General features: G+C 43.2%; 1 protein-coding gene across 5 annotated transcripts in view; it reads left to right on the forward strand.

Annotated features, from left to right (window-relative positions):
- EHBP1 (EH domain binding protein 1) overlaps positions 1-19,576 on the forward strand; it is a 636,728-nt gene that overhangs the window by 115,297 nt on the left and 501,855 nt on the right. For all 5 annotated transcript variants that reach the window (XM_040351212.1, XM_040351213.1, XM_040351215.1 and 2 more), the window contains exons 4-5: positions 2,906-3,001; positions 13,453-13,506. In XM_040351212.1, the coding sequence (XP_040207146.1) occupies positions 2,906-3,001; positions 13,453-13,506 (150 nt within the window). The remainder of the gene's footprint in view (positions 1-2,905; positions 3,002-13,452; positions 13,507-19,576) is intronic.

Below are 19,576 nucleotides of genomic sequence, written 5' to 3' on the forward strand. Positions count from 1 at the left end.
TTTGAATACTACGCCGGCATATACCGAGCGCAGTACACTCGCATATAGTCGGCAATGCTCGCGCTGACGTCCTGGACGTACAGGACGTGAGCACGAGTGTAGCCGAGACTGCCCGACTATACACGAGTGTACTGCGCTCGGTATATGTCGGCGCAGTATTCAAACTCGGCGCGGGAAAGCGGGTATCGGCGTATATCGCGCACCCACAATTTTGCCCTGATTTTCAGGGCAAAATAGTGTGCGGTATACGCCGATAAATATGGTATATATATATTTTTTAAGGGTTACAATCACTTTAAATATATAAAAAGTCAGAATAAATTATATCTATAAATGGAAAATAATGTAATCCCTGAATTTATGCAGACTTTCAACTGTTAACAGTGCAAAGCTCCACTTCTACCAATTCATTGTAACCTTATGACCACTGACCGGTAAAGTGAATAACATTGATTATCTTGATTATCTTGTTTCAATGACACCTGAAAGTGGGTGGGAAATATCGGGCAGCAATTGAGCATGTTGTCCCTGAAGTTGGAGTGTTGAAAGCAGAAAAAAATAGGAAAGTGTAAGGTTTGATTGACACTGACAAGGGCCAAGTTGTATGGCTTGACGACTGAGCATCTCTAAAATGTTACCCCTTGTGGGATGTTCCAGGCAAACTGGAGATGGTGTCATGGGTGTCCAAGGCTCACTGATGCACATGAAGACGACCTGTGCATTTTAATCCAATGGAAGAACTACTGTAGCTCAAATTGCTGAAAAAGTTAATGTTGGTTCTGATTGAAAGGTGTCATCACTGTTTGTTGCGTATGGGGCCCATGCTGACCCGTCCTGACCAGGTCTGTGTCCTTTTATGCAGAGCAGACATGGACACAAACAAACGAAGAGTCGGCCACTCTGGAATACCTTTTGGAGTTTATTGAAATATGGTTCAGTAAAAGCAAATAGCTAACATGTTTCCACAACTCTAGCCTTGATCACAGCACATTTAAGACACATGTATACAGTATCTCACAAAAGTGAGTACACCCCACACATTTTTGTAAATATTTTTTCGTGTGACAACACTAAAGAAATGACACTTTGCTACAATGTAAAGTAGTGAGTGTACAGCTTGTATAACAGTGCAAATTTGCCGTCCCCTCAAAATAACTCAACACACAGCCGTTAATGTCTAAACCGCTGGCAACAAAAGTAAGTACACCCCGAAGATGTTCAAATTGGGCTCAACGTGTCAATATTTTGTGTCGCCATCATTATTTTCCAGGACTGCCTTAACCCTCTTGGGCAAGGAGTTCACCAGAGCTTCGCAGGTTGCCACTGGAGTCCTCTTCCACTCCTCAATAAAGGGGCTGGTGGATGTTGGAGACCTTGCGCTCCTCCGCCTTCCATTTGAGCATGCCACACAGATGCTCGATAGGGTTTAGGTCTGGCGACGTGCTTGGCCAGTCCATCACCTTTACCCTCAGCTCCTTTATCAAGGCAGTAGTCATCTTGGAGGTGTGTTTGTGGTCGTTGTGTTGGAATCCTGAGTATTTCACAATCATTTTAAAATCAATTATCTGGAAAATTGATCTAGATGAGGGAATACATGGGAAAATTAATACAATGTATAGAAAAATAGAATAGAAAATTTGTTTAAAAAAATACACATATTAAATCAATAGACACACACGTGTCCCTTCATATACAATATCCGGTTATTAAAGCAAAGAATAAAAGCTAATAAAGAAAAAAAACTGAAATAAAAAGAGAAATAAAAGACATACAAAAGGCACAACCCGCTTTCCTCTGTGGCCTGTTGGATGTAAACGGACCACCTGCCCATTTACATTCAACTGTCTTCCGATCCAATCCGCCACACGGATGGGGGATCTCCAGCTTTTAGTGATGGGATTGGATCGGATGTCGGCTGGTGTAAACGGACACGTGTCTATTTATATCTGCTGCTCCATAAAAGGCAATAAATGGTCTGAGCAGGCCCGCCTAAGAAAAACTGACAGACCCAATTGGTCCACCTGTGTGAAAAAGAGCTTAATGACTTAGTTATATTGAATGATTTTGGTCTACTGCTGCTTTTTCACAATCGGTCAACTAATTGAAAACCATACACTTCCTGTGTGGCTGATTAAATCAAGGTTAGTTTTTGTAAATATATCAAATTAAGATTGGTAAATACTGATCGCCATGGCACTGGCTGCAGTTTGCTGGCTCCTAACTTTTTCAGCTGGCTACTAGATCTCTGAGATTTCTCCAGGTCTGTATTAAAGGGGTTTTCCACCCATTTTTTAAGTTTATTAAAAGTCAGCAGCTACAAAAAGTGTAGCTGCTGGCTTTTAATAAACTGACACTTACCTGCTCCAGCGTTCCAGCGACACGCCGGCCGGGGGTCCGCTCCTCTCCCCCCCTCCCCGGGCTGCGCTGTTTGATTGGACAGGCGATCGCCTGGGACCTGTCACGTGTCCCAGGCGATCGCCTACAGGGAGGGGCTGCCAAAAGGCGATATGACGTATCGCCTTAGCAGCCCCTCGGCGGAAGGAGGAAGTGGGACAGGAAGTCCCCTTCTCCTGAAGCCCCCACTCCCCCCCCAAAAAAAATTACAAGGGGGAGAGGAGTGGGTTAAGAGGAAGTTCCATTTTTGGGTGGAACTCCTCTTTAAGGTTTGGTAACACACTAAAGAAATAACTGATTTTTTTTACACTTTGCACGTCATTATTATTTTTGCACTTCCTTGTTGACGAAGACCCACCAACTATTGTTGATGCTCTAAAGTACAAAGTATGTACTGCTTGAATATGACATTTTATTATCGTGATTATATTTACATCTTCCTAAAACATTTATTAAGACTTCTTGTAAATGCAGATAAGTGTCTTTAAATCTGTTTCCTCTTATTTTACAGGCACACAGCTGGCAGCCTGGAATAAAGAACCCATACAGAGGGGTAGTTGTGTGGCCTGTTCCTGAGAATGTGGAAATCACTGTGACCCTCTTTAAGGTTAGTATTATATCTAAAATTACTTTCAACAGTCTGGATGCTGAGAGCGGTATTAGTCTTATTTCATTGGCTACCAAGTACAGTTTTTTGATCTATAAAGCCAAATTTCTGATACATGGTCAAAAGTATTATTTTTACAACCCTCAGGCCTTGTACACACGGCCAGACATGTCCGATGAAAACGTTCCGCGGACCGTTTTCATCGGACATGTCTGCTGGCAGAATTTGGTCTGATGTGTCCATCAGACCAAATTCCCTGTGGACAGAATATGCGGTGACGATGATGACGCGGCGACGTGCGCGAACCCGGAAGTTCAATGCTTTCACGCATGCGTCGAATCACTTCGACACCATGCAGGGGTTCTCGGGCCAGCGGACATGTCCGATGAGTCGTACTGACCATCGGACATGTCCGACGGACAGGCTTCCAGCGGACAAGTTTCTTGGCATGCTAAGAAACTTTTGTCCGCTGGAAACCTGTCCGCTCGGCCAGGAATCCGGTCCGCTAGGCCCTACACACGGTCGGACATGTCCGCGGAAACTGGTCCACGGACCAGTTTCAGCAGACATGTTCGGTCGTGTGTACGAGACCTCACTCTTTTTCACTGTTTTTGTTTACATGTGTTTAAAAGGCCCAGTTCAACCTCTTATAGGGCATATTGCCCATATCCACAACACTGTTGTTTTTCTAATGTAATGGTCAGCACAATGGCTAAGTGTTTAGCATTTCCGCCCAGAGCCAGGACAAGCGGTGGGCAAAAGGCACACGTGCCGTGGGCACCGGCTCTATGCGCAGGATGGATGGCACACTGGGAGCTGCAGCAGACAGGAGTGACTGCAGTGCCACCCCTGTCAGCAGGACTTTATTTTTTGTTTTAGTCCAGAGTGAAACGGTACTCTGTCCTGCCACCTCCAGCACTAGCCGATCCCCTCTGCCCGCTTTCGCTTGTAAACACAGAAGTAATTTCCTGTGCAGGATTCTGTGTTTAGAGATTACAGTTTGCCTCAAGTGACAGTGCCCCCTTGGTGCAGGAGGAGCAGGGAACACTGAAGAATTGGGTAAATAGATGGGGTGGGTTGGAGGGGGGAGCTCTGTGTGCTTGTGGTAGCTCTGCATACTGGGGTGGGGGGAGCTGAGCTCTCTATAGGGGGTAGAGGACTCTGTACTGGGGGGAGAGGGAGGAGAAGGGAGCTCTGTGTACTGGGAAGAGAGGGAGGCGGTGGGAGCTCTGTGTGTACTCACTGTGGTGGGAGGAGGGGGGATTCTTTGTGTACTAGGGGGAGAAGAAGGAAAAGGGAGCTCTGTGTGCGGTGGAGAGGGGAGCTCTGTACTGTACTGGGGAGGGGTGTGGACAGAGTGGGCGCTTTGTGGTAAAAGGGGGAAGTGAGCTTTGTAGCGAGTAGGATGGGTAGCCGTTGAGTGAAGAGCTTTGGTCCTTTATTGTTTCTTCCAGTGACACCACCGACGCAGGGATATTTTTTCTTTGAAGTCGCACAGATATGAATGGTACTCATTGGAAATCATGGGGTATGACTTGTCATGTGACTTTGCTGTCCCAAGTCGCAGGATAAGTCGCACAAGTGTGAAAGGGGCCTTAATAAATATTGTTAAAGAAGTATTAAACCCTCAGTGTTTTATAGCTTACAGAATAATTCTAGGCATTGGCATTGTATAACTATGTATATGACATACCTGGATGATGCTGCTAAAAGCTTTAAATCACTGAAGTAGACACCGCTACACCTGTGTTCTCCACTTGCTTGCGCCAAGCAGCTGCTCTCCTGCATTGTGAACACAGGAGGTTGGCCGTTTAGCACAGGCACCATTCAGAGGATGAATTGCATTTTCTGAATAAATGCAAAGCATTCTCTGAACTGTGCTAATGTTGAGTGGTCTCTATGCTGAGCTGACCCATAGAATGCAGGAGGCCAGCCGCTCCAAATCCAGAATGCAAAAGCTAGTGGAGATCACTGGAATAGCAATGCCTTCTTCAGTGATTTCCATCTTCCAGGGGCGAAGGCAAGGTATGGTATATGCATTGGACCAATGTAACTAGGGTTGTCCCGATACCACTTTTTTAGGACTGAGTACAAGTACCGATACTTTTTTTCAAGTAGTCGCCGATACCGAATACCGATACTTTTTTTTAAATGTGTCCCCAAATGCAGCGATGTCCCCCCACAGATGCAGCCATGTATCCCCCCATCCAGCCATTGTCTCCCCCCATCCAGCCATTGTCTCCCCCCATCCAGCCATTGTCTCCCCCATCCAGCCATTGTCACCCCCCATGCAGCCATTGTCACCCCCCATGCAGCCATTGTCACCCCCCATGCAGCCATTGTCACCCCCCATGCAGCCATTGTCTCCCCCCATGCAGCCATTGTCTCCCCCCATGCAGCCATTGTCTCCCCCCATGCAGCCATTGTCTCCCCCCATGCAGCCATTGTCTCCCCCCATCCAGCCATTGTCTCCCCCCATGCAGCAATGTATCCCCCCATCCAGCCATTGTCACCCCCCATCCAGCAATGTATTCCCCCCAGCCATTGTCTCCCCTCATCCAGCCATTGTCTCCCCTCATCCAGCCATTGTCACCCCCATCCAGCCATTGTCACCCCCCATCCAGCCATTGTCTCCCCCCATCCAGCCATTGTCACCCCCCATGCAGCCATTGTCACCCCCCATGCAGCCATTGTCACCCCCCATGCAGCCATTGTCACCCCCCATGCAGCCATTGTCACCCCCCATGCAGCCATTGTCACCCCCCCATGCAGCCATTGTCTCCCCCCATGCAGCCATTGTCTCCCCCCATGCAGCCATTGTCTCCCCCCATGCAGCCATTGTCTTTCCCCATGCAGCCATTGTCTTTCCCCATGCAGCCATTGTCTTTCCCCATGCAGCCATTGTCTTTCCCCATGCAGCCATTGTCTTTCCCCATGCAGCCATTGTCTTTCCCCATGCAGCCATTGTCTTTCCCCATGCAGCCATTGTCTTTCCCCATCCAGCCATTGTCTTTCCCCCCATGCAGCCATTGTCTCCCCCCATCCAGCGTCTCCCCCCATGCAGCCATTGTCTCCCCCCATCCAGCGTCTCCCCCCCCATCCAGCCATTGTCTCCCCCCATCCAGCGTCTCCCCCCATGCAGGCTTGTCCCGCTTACCTGCATCCCCGCTGCCGCCGACTGTGTAATACGCTGGGAACATTACAACTTTGAATCGCTGTAATGATTGGCGCCGCGCTGCGTATAGACACTCCCCCTCGCTCGGGATTGGACAGTTCACCCGAGCAAGGGGGAGTGACTAAATTGTGATCACTTTTATTCCTATTACAAGGAATGTAAACATCCCTTGTAATCGGAATATGACATGACAGGACCTCTTTACAGTGAGATATGGGGTCAATAAGACCCCATATCTCACCACTAGGCTGGGAGGCCTAAAATAAAAATTAAAAAAACGATCACCGATTCCCAGCCAAGGCGGCGCCGTTTTTTCAAATGCAGAGGCCTGGCATGACGTCATAACATGGCGGATCCGTTCTCCGACTCACTGATTGCAGCGGTGAGTCGGTAGAAGCACCGGAGGGTGGTGGGAGGGGGGGACGTCCCCTTTCACCGCCCGTAAGAACGATCAAGCGGTGGAAGAGCCGATATGATCATTGTTATGGTGTATGGAATCGCCGGCTGAAAATGCCGATATCTGAAAGATGCCTGTAGCTGCAGGCATCCTTCAGATATAGCCCCACAAAGTCAAGGATGTTATATGACAGCCTCTGGGCGCCAAGTGGTTAATGGGCAGTGCCAAAAATATGTGAAAAATCGGCCGAGGCGAAGGTACAGCCCCAACAATGTGCAGACAGGGATTGGTAAATGCCAACCAATCTGGCAGGTGTAAAATAAATATAATGAAGAAACTTGCATCAGTCTGCCTTTGATGGACACCAGGTCATGAAATGGGTAATCCCACATGTCGTCCTAGTCGCCCCCCTGTAAGTTAGGGACATCGACTACCCACTTCATTCTACAGCGTTCAATAGAGCAAGGCCTGACTGGAACAACTCCTTGTAGATCAGTGATAATAGTTTGATCACAGAACGTAGCGTTTCCAGATGAGATGGCGTGTTACTAAAGAGAAAGCAAACCAAATTGTGACACAAAAGTGTGATGCCATTGTAGATATATATCGGAAAAATTACCAGGTTTACTCTTTAGTTTGTCAAATGTTGCAAATTTGCCTGCCAAAGTTGCATCTCCTTATTGTTTTATTCCCCTTATTTGCCCATACAACTGGACCTGGAAGTTCCAGGAAATGGGGAATCTGCAGGTTCTGACAAAATATGGAATAAAGTGATTTTCCAGTGCTTCATGGGATTTACTGAGCCTGATCTCATGCTTTTACGGCAAGGTTCATGGAGCCCGTGACACAATGCAGTGTTTTGGATCCCTGAAACCGTTGATACTTTAGACTTTCATTAGATCCTGTTAGGGCAGTTTCCGGTATAGTGGAAGCATCACCAACATCCCGTTGGAGCTGCTCATTGTACGTTTTAAATTTTTTTTAATAACTTTTTTGAGAGTGAGCAAAGTTGCACTCTATTTAAAGTGGATGTAAACCCAAAAATGTGTATTCTTTTTTTTGATGTCACGATGTAGAGTATAAGATTTCCTATCATCTGTGCCCAGTCTTGCCACACAGAGTTAATCCAGCTCTGAGCAATCCTCTTTTATTTTTCTGTGAAAATGAACCGACTTTCAGATTAAAAACCTGTCTAAATAAAAAGTCCTTTCCTCTCTCCTTGCTTTGAGTGACAGGTTATTTACATATCAAGCTTGGACAGGTTTATCATATGTTATGTTATGTTTATCATAATATGCGGTGATCCACAGTATAAAAAGTGAGAAATCCGCCCCTCCCCCACATAACACATCCTGGTAATATACAATGAACTGTGGATCACCTCATATTATGATAAACATAACATATGATAAACATGTCCAAGCTAGATATGTAAATAACCTGTCACTCAAAGCAAGGAGAGAGGAAAGGACTTTTTATTTAGACAGGTTTTTATCTGGAAGTCTGTTAATTTCCATTGAACAATAAAAGAGGATTGCTCAGAGCTGGATTAACTCTGTGTGGCAAGACTGGGCACAGATGATAGGAAATCTTATACTCTACATTGTGACATCAAAAAAATAAATAAAACATTTTGGGTTTACATTCACTTTAAGTCTCGGCACTGCGCTGTCTGATTCACTGTTTAAAGGTGCAGCATGGAAAATAGGAAGAAAATACTGCGCTAACTATATATAGCAAAAAAGAGACACGGCAGCAGCTCTATCATGTGATGAACATAAATAGATAAAGAAACAGTAAAAAGCTGTGCTACAACGTAAGAGACCAATACTGTGATCAGTCCATCATGTGACCAAGTGCATATGCCAATATTGAAGCATGTCACCATAAATAAATAAATGATATTGAGATCAAAATAAATACACTTGAAAAATAATTAAATATATATATATATATATATATATATATATATATATATATATATCAATATAAATTGTGAAAATTGCCAGGAAGTTGTAAACACATCCAAATGATGGAAGAATGAAAAACGGTCCCAATTCTCAAAATCAAAAATCCGTGATGGAATTAAGTGATGAGGAAAATTGAGGGATGAAACTCAAAGTGATCATGCAAACACCCATGCTCCGCCACCATCTGAATAAACCGCTTACCAGAGGCAAGAGGATGTCAATCCTATCATGAAGTCCGAAACCCTCCAGTGGATGTACAAAATCCAATTCGATGGAAATAGGTGCTTGGGGGAACTGTTCCCCATTGACGACGTGTACCTGACACGAAACGTACGTCGGGAGGTGAACGTACCGACGTCATCGCCAAGAGACAGGCATCTGCAGGCCGGCCAGCTTTTTATGGAAATGAATATCGTTTTTGTCGTAAGTGTGATATATGGTTTTTAAATAAATCTTTTTGTACTGTATTACACTATTAAGTGTTCTTACATTTTTGGACTATCTGGGAGTCGCATTCATGCACCTTTTTCCATCGAATTGGATCTCGTACATCCACTGGAGGGTTTCGGACTTCATGATAGGCTTGACATCCTCTTGCCTCTGGTAAGCGGTTTATTCAGATGGTGGCGGAGCTCGAGTGTTTGCATGATCACTTTGAGTTTCATCCCTCAATATTCCTCATCACTTAATTCCATCACGGATTTTTGATTTTGAGAATTGGGACTGTTTTTCATTCTTCCATCATTTGGATGCGTTTACAACTTCCTGGCAAATTTCCCAATTTATATTGATATCATGTTTTTTTAATTTAATTATTTTTCAAGTGTATTTATTGTGATCTCAATATCATTTAATTATGGTCACATGCTTTAATATTGGTATATGCACTTGGTCACATGATGGACTGATCACAGTATTGGTCCCTTGCATTGTAGCGCAGCTTTTTACTGTTTCTAAAGGTGCAGCATGTCTGCATTTATTTGTACCGCACATAACCCCAGTGTCGTGGTGTAAACGGCACATAGAAAACAATTGTTCCCTCCTGGTGACTGGCGTTGGATCAGGTGCAGAAAAACGCAAGTCACTGCACATATGTGTCTGATATTTCACCAGCTGGCGCGGTGTTTGGTGTGTTTGCATCAGTCTGCCGTATGCTTCCTGTCTTTACATCATACACCGCTGTTCTGCTGATGTAGCTCTGCTCTATGTTTGGAAGACATAGGCCACTTGGGAGCCTTTAAACATCTATTATTCCAGTCAGTATTTTGTTGTACTTGAAATCTTGTTGGAAAAATGCCAGTTTTCCCTTTTTCAAGTATATCATCCGTGTCATCTAGCATTCAGTAAAGCCAAGTACTTGAATGTGAGCTTCTGAGCAAAACACTAAAATATCCAATATGAAAAACAGAGATCTGAACAGATTTTTTTGCATTAGATGATAAATGGTTCAGTAGCAGTAAGTCTTGAATAGTTTGCTTTTCTGATTGTCCCCCTTTAGGTTTGCAGTAAGGTTCATAATCAGGGCATTTTCTTCTCAGAGAATAGGTGTAGGTACTCGCTGACAGTCACCCCTTGGCTCCTCCACCTACCTACCTCCAAGCACCATCCCTTGGTTCCACCTCATACCCACCTCCCAGTACCTCCCCTTTTAGAGAATACAGAACCATTTATCATTTTGTGGTGCTAAATAATTTGTATGGAATTTGTTAGTGATAACAAGAAAAACAGTATAAAAGATCCCCTGCAGCCTGCAACAATAGATCCTCCTGCAACAATAGATCCTCCTGCAACAATAGATCCTCCAGCAACAATAGATCCTCCAGCAACAATAGATCTCCTATCGACAGATCCCCCTGCAACTGTAGATTCTCCCCCTGCAACTGTAGACCCCCCCCCCTGCAACAATAGATCCCCCTGCAGCAAAAGATTCTCCCCTGCAGCAATAGCTTCCCCCCTGCAGCAACAATAGCTTCCCCCTGCAGCAACAATAGCTTCCCCCCTGCAGCAACAATAGCTTCCCCCCTGCAGCAACAATAGCTTCCCCCCCTGCAGCAACAATAGCTTCCCCCCTGCAGCAACAATAGCTTCCCCCCTGCAGCAACAATAGCTTCCACCCCTGCAGCAACAATAGCTTCCACCCCTGCAGCAACTATAGCTTCCCCCCTGCAGCAACAATAGCTTCCACCCCTGCAGCAACTATAGCTTCCCCCCTGCAGCAACAATAGATTCCTCCCAGCAACAAAAGAACCCCCAGCAGCCTACATCAATAGACTCTCCAACACTCCTTGCCATTGCGTACATTCGGTGCTGGAACTGCGTCCCCCCCCCCCCCCCAAGTTCCTAATGGAAAAAAAGCCCTGTACATAATACAGAGTATAATAGTGCCAGATATAGGACTCTTTATATCTCAATGGCCCCACTGGCACAAAGCTGATGCTGGATGTTGCAACTGGGAAATCCCCATTGTCTTTTTGCACATCTCAGGGACTCCTTTGGTGACATCTGGCCGATTTGTTTTCAGCTCTACCTCCTCACGTTGATCTCATTACTGCTGTTGCAGTGCTGGGATTCTGGGTCTTCTTGTTGCACCCTCTGTAATTTAAAATGAATGAAAATGTCTGCAGAGAGCAAGAGACTTCCATCGTGATGGTTACAGTTTCACAGTTTGAAATATAAATGAGTGATTCTGTTCTCCATCATGTACGAAAAAATTAAGACTGTATCTGCTGACGTTTATTAAAAGGACACTCACCTGTCCAGGGGTCCAACCCCCCCGAACCACTTTTCCACCATTCTTTGGGTCCCTGGCACTGGCATGTTTACTGTGGACAGCCGGCTTTGACGCCTTACAGTGTCACAACTGGCTGCTCACTGCAATCGCACGGGCCGCGCCGTACTTTGTGAATAGTCAAAGAGAGATATGTCACCAGCACACAAAGATCTCCAAAATGGGTCCAAAGCTTTACTCAGTGACGTCACATGACTGATGAAGGGCTCCTGCGTGGCTACAAAACGTTGTGGTTTGCTGTAATGATGTGATCGCTGAATAAAGCTTTGGAGTTTGGACCCATTTTGGCGATCTTGGTGTAATGTCGACATTTCTCTCTCTGACTATTCATGGTTCCAGTCGGTGGTCTCTTCATCACCCACCTACATACACAGCCATCTTTACAGAAACGTGCGTTGGGAATAGTGCGTTGGCACTTTGTGAATAGTCCTGCAGCCTTCTAGGACATGTCACGTGCCCCAGAAGGTTGCGGGCGGGGGGGGAGAACTTCCGGTAGTTCACTGTGGTGATTCAAGGAGGTACCCGTCAAAACCAGACTTTACTCAGGCCAGGAATTCAGAAAGTAATGAGGTGTGAAGTTAGAGAGGCAAATGGCTTTCTGAGGATGTCAACCGTGACAGCTCTCCGATTTCTCTCTCTATAGGTTTCCTATTAATTTATATTTGCAAACAATTGTGCTTTCTGGCTGTTGGCCTGCAATTGAACGAGTTTGGTTGGTCTTGCCTTGGTGTGTTGTACAGATAATTTCTGTTGTGAATGTAGATGCTTTATGCATAAGGCCTGGTGTCCAAGGGGTTTTGTCCACGTGGGAAATGCTTTTCCACCCATATAAATCAATGGAAACACAAAACGACTTAAAGTGGATGTAAACCCACTCTCATCCTTTCTAAACTACTGCCATAGTGCTGATCTATAGGGATATACATGCCTCCAGCAAGTATCCTTACCTGTCAAATGTCTCCCCTCTGTCTGTTATAAGAACTGAAAAACTGCAGATTCTGTGGGTGGGTCTGTTGCCTGTAGCTCGCTGGGTGGAGTCGTGATGTCAACATGCATTTTTTCCTATGTATTCCTTACACTAAATTCTGCTATGATCACTAACATCCAGAAAAAATCCAGAAAAGTAACCAGATGACTTCAGAAAAGGAGTGGGGGTGAGGATTAAAAAATAATTCCTGTCTCAGGCTAGGGCATGAGATATGTAAATAACCTGTCATTCACAGCAAGGGGGAAGAATGGACAAAAGTTTTCTCCTGTTTGTCCGTTTATCTCACTGAAAAAAGAAAAGGGGATTACTCAGAGCTGGATTAACGCTGTGTGGCGAGACTGGGCACAGATGATAGGAAATCTTATACTGTACATTGTGACAGCAAAAATAAAATAAAAAATAAATCGGGTTTACATCCACTTTAAAGAACGGGATCGGCTTTGGACTACAAGTCCAATGCACCCCTTGATGGTCCCAGGAGCAACTCCGAATCTGTGAGGAATGGCGGAGGCAGTATATGACATTTTGTATCTGTGTCACAAGACAAGTTTATAGTCCAGGAATTTCTCCTGTGATCTAAACTAGTAGTTTTTGGGTCATAGCAGAGGATATGCATGCTGATATGCTGAGTACATGCCTCCTGTTCATATTAAAGTACAGCTAAAGGCAATACTTTTATTTTTGAGTTTTGGATCCAGTGGAGAGGGATTAGAACCCCCGGTCAGGGTTTTATGGCTGCCTGTTCCCCCACTAAGGCAATTCACCCTCTCTATTTGACCTGTTTACCATTATCATTGAAAGTTAAAGAAAATCCAAATTTTGGGTTGTTTATAGAAAAGTCATAGAGATCTTCCAAAGGGGACACTAGTTCTGGTGCCCTAGGATTCCCTTAGTTTGCAGGGATTTCCTCTCACTTCCTGTTTGGCTATGGGACAGGAAGTGAAGGGAAATCTCCACAATTTGACACAGATCGCAAAAAATAAACCTTACAGGGATTATAACCCTTCCTGCCGTTTAAGCAAGACTGAATAGTTGGAGAATTCTTTACACTCAGCCAACTGATTTGAATTCAGGAATTCTTTCCACCTTGGCCTTGTCATGTAAACCTTTTTAAACTGTTCTTTCTGTTTTAGGACCCACATGCAGAAGAGTTTGAAGACAAAGAATGGACATTTGTAATAGAAAATGTAAGTAAATGATTTTAAGATTGTATCACAATGTAGCTGTTTGTTTTTGTTAGATTTTTTAGGGGGTTTTAGGCTGGAAATTCCAGTAATGTCCTTATAGTTTATGTATTATAATGGCTGTGATTTAATTCACTTTGGCCATGGCACCATCTAGTGGTGATATATAAAATGACACTTTGAATACTTATGTACTGTATAGACTCAATGTCCAGCTCCAGCCAAAATGTTTTTATTTATTTTAGATAAATGGAGAAAGAGTTCGAACCTTTGTTTCATATATATATATATATATATATATATATATATATAGGGCCGAAACAACTAATTGATAATTAATCGATTACAATTTTCATAATCGATTAATCGCCCAGTAACATAATGGGGTTAAAAAAACTAAAATTGGCCCTTTTATAGTACAAAAATGCAACTCGTTACTGTAATATTACTTTCACTGTCCCACAGTAAAAAAATGAACCCCTTACAGTAGCGATTATTTTCTCGTTTTGTACTTATCATTGTTTTTTTAACCCCATTATGTTACTAAACATCTCAGGCCTGGGTCACACCTCTGTTTTTTGGTGCTTTTTGCAGAAACACACTACAGTTCATTTACATGTTTTCCTATGGGACACGTTCACATCCATGATCTTTTTTCAGCTGCTGCGTATTTGGAAAGGACAAGGAGTTTTTAATGCAAAACGGTGCTATTTTTTTTTTTGTTTTTTTGGTTTAATATACTTCAATGGAGAAGCTGCAGAAAAGCATGTAATGTTTTTTTTGCGGCAATTTGTGTTTTGTAATCTGCCCAACAACAAATTGGCCCAAAAAAAATAAAAAAATCATTTTTTTTTAAGGCTATTATCTGATTAATCGATTAATCGAAACAATAATCGGCCAACTAATCGATTATGAAAATAATCGTTAGTTGCTGCCCTTATATATATATATAAAGGGCTGCAACTAACGATTATTTTCATAATCGATTAGTTGGCTGATTATTGTTTCGATTAATCGGGTAATGGCCTTAAAAATGAAAAATTATCATTTTTAAAAATGTTTGGGCCAATTTGTTGTTGGGCAGATTACAAAACACAAATTGCCGCAAAAACACATTCCATTCTTTTCTGCAGCTTGCTTCTCCATGGAAGTATATTGAACCAATAAAAAAAATAAAAAATAGCACCGTTTTGCGTTAAAAAGTCTTTGCCCTTTCCAAATACGCAGCAGCTGAAAAAAAATCATGGACGTGAACATGTCCCATAGGAAAACATGTAAATGAACTGTAGTGTGTTTCTGCAAAAAGCACCAAAAAACAGAGGTGTGAACCCAGGCCTGACATATTTAGTAACATAATGGGGTTAAAAAAACAAAAAGAGCAAATAATCGCTACTGTAAGGGGTTCATTTTTTTTACTGTGGGACAGTGAAAGTAACATTTACAGTAGAGATTTGCTTTTTTGTACTATAAAAGGCTAATTTTAGTTGTTTTAACCCCATTATGTTACTGGCCGATTAATCGATTATTTTCATAATCGATTAGTTGTTGATTAATCGATTAGTTGTTTTGGCCTATATATATATATATATATATATATATATATATATATATATACATACATACATACATACATACACAAAGATCTGATTAAAAACAAAAGAACCTTTGTTTGGAACGAAATGCTGTAAATGTCCCCTGCTTTGTGTGGCACTCATCACCTAGACCAGGGGCCTCCGAACTGCGGCCCCGGGGCCAGATGTGGCCCTTTGCCAGCCTCTATGCGGCCCTTGCGGCACTATTCCTCCAACTGATATGAGGCCCAATTCCTTCCACTGACACCAACAAGAGGGCTCTATTTCTTCTACTGATATGAATGATGGGATACTGTTCCTCCTACTGATAGGGGCCCTACTCCTCCTCCTACTGACCACAAACCCTGAGGCCACATTTATTCTCACTGGTGCTGGGCATGGGACATTTTCTGCCCCTGCTGGCCACAATCCGGCCCTCCTAAAGTCTGCAGGATAATAAAGTGGCCCTTTGTTTGAAACGTTTGGAGACCCCTGACCTAGACAGTAAATGAATGGAGTCATAGATGGGAACACAAACAGCAATACAAATCTAAGTAAAAAATAGAAGGGTACCTATGCGCTACTCAGTGTATAGATAACAAAAATATTAGGATGCAGTGCAATAGTGGATATAAAGCTATAGTAGTGTCACCAACACCAATAATGAAAAAAAAAATTAAAATATATAGCGATGGAGCAGCATTAAATCAAAATGTACCAATATAAAAATCTAATCTAGAGTAATTCAAAAGTTGAAAGTGTAATGTGTGCAATATCATAATAAAGAATCACATTCCTAAAATGCATACACAGTGATAAATAAATGTGCAAAAAAGCTAAAAACATTTGAATTAGTCCATATTATTATATTTTTACATTGCTACATTTTGATTTAGCGCTGCTCCATCTATATATATTTTCAATACAAATCTAATCTTTCCACACTCTACTAGTTTTCTTACTGTCTTCCCAATAGAAATTCCCTCGCTTTCTGTTCTGTCTGTTTTCTGTCAAATACACAGAAAGGGAGGAAAAACTTCCCTGACTTGATCACAGCAATAAAAACCTGAAAAGAGAGCGTATATAAATGAAGTGCCGCACATTGTATCAAAGTCCACTGTTACCAAATGTATTTCCATAAATGTCCAACAGGGCTTATAGTTGTGGATGAACCAGAAGAAAAGGAATGCTTTTCCTTGCAGTGCATGGGAGATATGAGTGATATTCAGCAGCTGCTCTTATTTTTGTCATTTATTTTTCCTTTTGAAAATAAGTTATTTGTCTACTTCGATACAGCAGTGTCTGTGTTGATGGGAATCGAGCAATTTTTTTCCATGATCTCATCATTGAAAGAAAGAACATTGCATAATGTATGCCTTAAGCCATTAGAAGAATTGTATTTGTCTATATGTGAGTACTTTAGGTGGGATTTTACACAGGATCTCTGAAAGCAATGCCGGTAAGAACTTGTATTGTATGCAGAAAATGTGCATATGGCTGTGTGAATGAAGCCTTAAACAATCATTCGTGTCATGCTGCTGGCTCTCCAAGGGGGTATTGGCCCTGGAAATATGCAGGTACCATCATATAAAAGATCAGTTAACCACAACTCAGGGAACCCCTAGCAGTCTCTGGAGGAACCCTTGAAATTCTAAAGAACCCTGATTGAGAATGGCTGATATAGTGACTGCAAAGCAACTGTTTTTGATTGAGCATTGGTGCCATCTAGTGGATGACTTTGAAATTACGTTCCTTCTATGAGTGCTAAAATAATAGTCTCTTTATAATTTCAGAATCTTATTTATAGGTAATCAAATATTTGATCAAACACACATATACTGTATAATTAGATCTGTTGATATAATTGGCAAAAGTGATTGCTAGATTAATATTTCTTTCCCAATTTTTTTTTTTTTTTTTATGCTGAATCACATTATTAGTCACAAATGTTAAAGGGTCACTAAAGGAAAAAATTTTTTTTGCTGAAATTACTGTTTACAGGGTATAGAGACATAAAAGTTAACTAATTTATTTTAAAAATAGATTAAATTCAATCATATAATGTGCCTACAGTTTCACTTTAGTTTTTAAACTGGTTTCATGTTTATGTGAAGTAAAGAGACCCACAGAAAAAAAAAAAAAAATCCAGGGCAGTGTTTTGTTTTTAAATGAATCTGATTGGTTCTGTTAAGTTTTAGACACACAGTAATGACAGCTTAGACCACCATGAAAAGCTCACAGTGCTGTGGTTATAAGGAAACAGGCAACCAGGAAGTGTGGAGATCAGAGCAGTTTTACAGCAACATCAAAGCAAAAACGAGCAATGAGGACATGAAACCAGTACTGCAGTAAGGTAAAGGAAGCTATTTAGCTAAAAAAAAATTCCTTTAGTGATCCTTTAAGCAGAATAATAATTTAAAGTGGAACTTAATTTTGGCCCAGGCCTAGGATGGCCAGAGACTCCTAATCCTGAAATAAGACTAAAGGAGAAGCACCAGAGATGAAGCAGTTGCTGGACCAGGATGGCATAACTTCTACACATTTGCATGGGAGTTACTTTGTCCAGGTGTCCTGCCGTAAATGTTCCCCTGGCAGATAAGGACCCCCCCTGTACTGCGCAGGCGTGGCGCTTGCACAATACGAACCTCAACCGAGTCTCTGAAAATAGCTGAACACGTAGAGCTGTGGTATCTCTGCGTTGCACGGTCGTATCTATGCACCTGATTCTTAGAATCAGTTACGCATAGATTTCCTGTAGATTCGACTGGCGTAACTGTGTTACACCGTCGTATCGTAAATGCATATTTACGCTGGCCGCTAGGTGGCGCTTCCTTTGAATTCCGCGTCGAGTATGCAAATTAGCTAGATACGTGAATTCCCGAACGTACGCCTGGCCGACGCAGTACATTTACACCGTTTACGTTAGGCTTTTCCCGGTGTATAGTTACCCCTGCTATATGGTGGCGTAAGTGCGGCGTACCAATGTTAAGTATGGCCGTCGTTCCCACGTCGAAATTTGAAAAAGTTACGTCGTTTGCGCAAGTCGTCCGTGAATGGGGCTGGACGCCATTTATGTACACGTCGAAACCAATATGTCCTTGCGGCGTACTTTGCCGCAAAGCACACTGGGATATTCCACGGACGGCGCATGCGCCGTAAGTGCAAAACGTCAATCACGTCGGGTCACAGTACATTAACATAAAACACGCCCCCCTGTTCAACATTTGAATTAGCCAGGCTTACGCCGGCCGATTTACGCTACGCCGCCGCAACTTACGGAGAAAGTGCTTTGAGAATACAGCACTTGCCCGTCTAAGTTGTGGAGGCATAACGTAAATCGGATACGTTACGCCGCCGCAAAGATACGCCGCTCTACAAGAATCTGGCCCATAGTCTCTTACATAAATAACCTACCAGTTTTGAATTTTAGCTTTATGCCGTGCCACACACGACGGACTGTTTTCATCAGACGAACCGATCGTGTGTGGGCCCCATCGTTTTTTCTTTTCCATCGGTGAAAAAACTAGGAACTTGTTTTAAAATTATCTGATGGTTTAAAAAACGATATTTATCGGTTTAAAAATCAACGCATGCTCAGAATCAAGTCGACGCATGCCTCGGAAGCATTGAACTTAATTTTTCTCAGCACGTCGTTGTGTTTTACGTCACCGCGTTCTGACACGATCGGTTTTTTAACTGATGATGTGTAGGCAAGACTGATGAAAGTCGGCTTCATCGGATATCTGATGAAAAAATCCATCAGACCGTTTTCATCGGATGAACCGATCGTGTGTACAGGGCATTAGTTATTTAGGGCAGGATATGAAAAAAAAATCACACATTTTGTAATTTTCTTTCCTTGCCAGTGGGAAGGTAGTTGATATGAAGCCTATGACCAAACACCCTAAAAACTGTGTCATCACCAGCCCCTCCACTACAATGTACACTAAGCAAAATCTTAAAGCGGATCTCCACTCTAAAGTGGAGTCCCGCTGATCGGAACCCTCCCCCCCTCCGGTGTCACATTTGACCACCTTTCAGGGGGGAGGGGGGTGCAGATACTGTCTACAGACAGGTATCTGCACCCACTTCCGGCCTACGATACGGGCAAAGGACGGGTTTTTTTTTCCCCTTCCCGTCCGTCCCCCGTTGTATGCTGGGAACACTCGGCTCCCAGCACACAGCGGGAGCCAATCGGCGGGCGCAGCGCGACTCGCGCATGCGCCGTAGGGAACCGGGCAGTGAAGCCGGAGCACTTCACTTCCTGGTTCCTCACCGTGGATGGAGGGGGAGCAGCAGGGTGACGAGCGATCGGCTCGTCATCTGCTGCGATCACGCTGGACACCAGGACAGGTAAGTGTCCTTATATTAAAAGTCAGCAGCTGCAGTATTTGTAGCTGCTGGCTTTTAATATATTTGTTTAGTGGCACATCCGCTTTAATATGCTTAATATTGTGTGATTTGCATTTTTTTTTGTTCAAGCCTCCCAGCTATGGCAGATG

The sequence above is a fragment of the Rana temporaria genome, chromosome 4 (genome assembly GCF_905171775.1).
Source record: "Rana temporaria chromosome 4, aRanTem1.1, whole genome shotgun sequence".
Taxonomy (NCBI): Eukaryota; Metazoa; Chordata; class Amphibia; order Anura; family Ranidae; genus Rana; species Rana temporaria.